This window comes from Antechinus flavipes, chromosome 6 (genome assembly GCF_016432865.1).
Source record: "Antechinus flavipes isolate AdamAnt ecotype Samford, QLD, Australia chromosome 6, AdamAnt_v2, whole genome shotgun sequence".
NCBI classification, from domain to species: Eukaryota; Metazoa; Chordata; class Mammalia; order Dasyuromorphia; family Dasyuridae; genus Antechinus; species Antechinus flavipes.
The window spans coordinates 203,715,910-203,719,594 of NC_067403.1; the positions used below are offsets into that span (position 1 = coordinate 203,715,910).

At 34.8% G+C, this 3,685-nt stretch overlaps 1 protein-coding gene across 1 annotated transcript; it reads right to left on the minus strand.

The window, feature by feature from the left end:
- Positions 1–954, minus strand: LOC127541510 (olfactory receptor 508-like). Its single transcript, XM_051966749.1, has one exon. The coding sequence runs from the start codon at positions 952–954 to the stop codon at positions 1–3; it is 954 nt and encodes a 317-aa protein (XP_051822709.1).
- Positions 955–3,685: the final 2,731 nt, after the last annotated feature.

A 3,685-nucleotide genomic window follows, 5' to 3' on the forward strand; every position in this document is an offset into this window, starting at 1 on the left:
TTATTGAGTTGAATTCATGAAAAAAAGGTATTTCCTATTCATGAGTTTTTTCAGGGCCCCCTTTACTTCATTGTTCCTTAGACTGTAGATTAAAGGGTTCAACATTGGGATCATTACAATATAGAAAACAGACACCACTTTATTTTCATCTGTTGTGTAGCTAGACTTAGGCAGCACATAAATGAATGTAATAGTACCATAAAACAGAGTGACTGCTGTGAGGTGGGAGGTACAAGTTGAGAAAGCTTTGGATCTCCCCTCAGAAGAATTTATCTTCAGGACAGAGAATAGGATGTATACATAAGAAATTATGATAATTAACACTGTGACCACAATTACTAACCCAGTAACCGCAGCTGGAAGAATTTCCACAATATTATCTTGGGAGTAGGAAAGTTTCACAAGTGGTGAATAATCACAGAAAAAGTGATTGATCTTGTTGGGTCCACAGAAAGACCGATTTAATAAGCAACCAGTAACAACACAAGTATTTACACAGCCACCTAGATAGGATGTGATGAGTAACAGAGTGCAGACCCTAGTAGACATGTTGGTGAAGTAGAGTAGGGGTCTACAGATGGCCATATACCGATCATAGGCCATCACAGCAAGCAGAAAGCACTCGGCCATCCCAAAAGTGCCTCCACAGAACATTTGGGCCACACAGCCTTCTAGAGGAATTGTTATTTTGTCCACAAGGAAGTTCTTGAGCATAACAGGTGTGACAGTTGAGGAATATGCAGTGTCTATAAAAGCCAAATGGCTGAGAAAAAGATACATTGGAGTGTGAAGTTGGGAGCTATTTCTGATCAATATGATTATGCTAAGATTACCGACTAATGTGACAGCATAGACACCCAGAAATATCACAAAGAGGATGACACGAAGAGTTGGATCATCAGTTAATCCCAAAATAATGAATTCAGTTACAGCAGTGCAGTTATTGCCAGACATCTGTCTTGGAAAGGGTGCCTATTAGGTAAAAGAAAAGGAGATTAAAATAAAACATAAGTTTAAGACTTAGATATATGTTTATTAACATATTTAGGAAACATTCACTGGCCACCTCTTATGTGCCCATTCTGCTATCTTACTCTCATTCTTTGCTCCTATGAATCATGGCAGAGTGCCCATAAAGAAAGCAGATATGAATATATTTGTTGCTTCCAAATTTTTCCCTGGATGATTTGCCAATTTTGCCGTTATGAGAACTTAAAAAAGACGAATGAAGAGATTGTTTAATCATATCATTAGAAACTTTCTTAATCTTATGTAGACACTATATCTAAATGTGTTCTGTTAACTAATCACCATTGGCAATCCCCTCCAAAGAAATGAATCTATTCTGTTTCTTTATCTCTAACGGGACCACGTTCCACATTTGAAGATGTTATCTGCCTCATGCTAATTTACTACAAGTAAGGTCCTCATTTCCAAAATTGCCCTTATGTTCTAAAATCACAAGAGAGGAGGAAGGGGGAATCTCAATTCTGAGTTTTCTCACTGTACTTTTGCTCTTAGAACTTGACATTTCTGCAAAGAGCTATCATTAAGCTAGACATTGCTAGCCCTGAAAGACTATGAAAAATTTTGCATGGAAATGCTACTGTTTAGAAGTAAAATGATGGAAAATACTTGCTCAACCTGTTGTAACCATGTCCTGTTTATTGATTGTATCCTTCAATTGCAGAACAGCTTGAGTCAAATTATGGTGTAGAAAAGTAGAGGCAATTTTATGTGCCATAAGAAGTGATGAATAACACTTCTTTGGAGTTACATGAAAACACTTTTAGTAACTAATGCAGAGTGAAATTAAGTAGAATAACAATTTATATCATGATCACAATAACCATGAGAAGGGAAAGCACTTTGAAAGATCTCAGAACTTAGACTAAAAGAGTGAAAAATCATGCTATCATAAGAGTGATGAAGAACTATTATCTATCACTTCTTGGCAGAAAAGTGATACATTAGAGCTACAAAATGAGGCATGGATTCTCAGACATGATGAATCTGTTGATTTGGTTTCCTTGAGTATACATGTCTCTTACAAGATATGAGTGGTGAGAGAAGCAACTAATTGGATAGTGATAGACATGAGTAGATGAAAGGAACCAGAGCAAAATGTCTTCTTGATGCCCAAGAGAAAAAGGCAGTAATTTATATTTACATATGTTATGTATGTATTTATAAATTTTACATTGCTTTTAAAGACCAGATTGTCTTGAAATGTTTATATTTATTAATGCTTGTTAAATTGTCTTAAATGTTACTTTTTCCTGAAATGTCCTTTTTATTCCCAACTCTAAACTAATTTTCTTCTCTTCTCAGTCCAGGAAAAAATGATATGAAATATTGAGAGAAGAATCTGACTATAACATATTTATGGCTCTATGTATAAACTCTTTTTGACCCCAAGAAAAATGAGTGCCCTTATTAAATAAAAATTGGTAATGTGATAAGGCAATTTTTTTTAGCACCTTCTCTTTCATATTTCTCTCTCAAGAACACTTTGCAATCTACTTTTATGACAAAAGAAAGGCTGTCCCTGTGTGATCCCTTTCCTTTCTTCTATCATTCTATATTTCTCAATATTATCCACTTTGGTCTTTGCTAAAATCTCTGAAAAAATGATAGTTCTTCTTTTCTCCAGGGTCAATTCCTTTATTTGTTTCATCGATCCCTATTTCAGCCTTAAGTTTCTCCCATTAAAATACTATCCTATAATCTTTAATCATTTTATCTATAGGTTTCTTCTCTTCTTCCTATAAATATGCTCAGATCTGTCCAATCCTTTAAAACCTTTTATTTGACTCTGACATTCTTTCAAGTTATCAGACTATATCTCTTTTCTTTCCTTATCAGATCTCAGGACAAGATAGGGTTGGGGAGAATCTACCTCTGTTGAGTCTACTTCCTCTCCTTCTATGTACTTCTTAAAGGATTTTAATCTGATTTCTGACCCCATCACTCCACTAGAACTATTCTCTGAAAAGATACCAATGATTTCTAAATCATAATGTTTTTGTAATCTTCATTTAAATTCATAAAAGGTAAGGGTTGTTTCAGTCATTGTATTTGTATCATTAGTACCTAGCAATGCAGCTAAAAATAGTAGGTGCTTAATAAATAATTGTTGATTGATTGTTCTTGGTCTCTTTATAGAACAGTTGGTCACTTCCTCTTCATAAATAATTACTCATCATGAATTTTCATGATATTAATTCTCCTCCTCCTAGCATTCCTCCTATCTATCTGACTTTTCCTTCTCAGCTTCCTTAGCAATATGATCCCTGTTGTTTTTGGTGGAGGTGATGTAGTTTAAGTGATATTTAACTCTTGTTTTAATGGTGTTGAGCTCATGACTCTATTTGAGTTTTCTTAGAAAGATAGATACTGAAGTGATTTGCCATTTCTTTCTTCCATTTATTTTACAGATAAAGAAGCAAATGGGGTTAAGTGACTTCCCAGGATCATACACCTAGTGTCTAAGATCAGATTTGAACTCTGGAAGATGCATCTTTTTGACTCCAGGAATCCAAATCTATCCACAGTACAACCCAGTTGCTCCATGACATCTTTACAAACCTCCTGATCCTACATATTCCCTCAACTTTCTCCTATGCTCTCTCCTCTTTTTCTATGCTTTTATAATGAGCTTATTAGCTTCTAGTGTCATTAATAT

What these genes read in the sequence shown, in the direction of transcription:
- LOC127541510 (XM_051966749.1), bottom strand. Translation starts at nt 954, where the DNA reads ATGTCTGGCAATAACTGCACTGCTGTAACTGAATTCATTATTTTGGGA.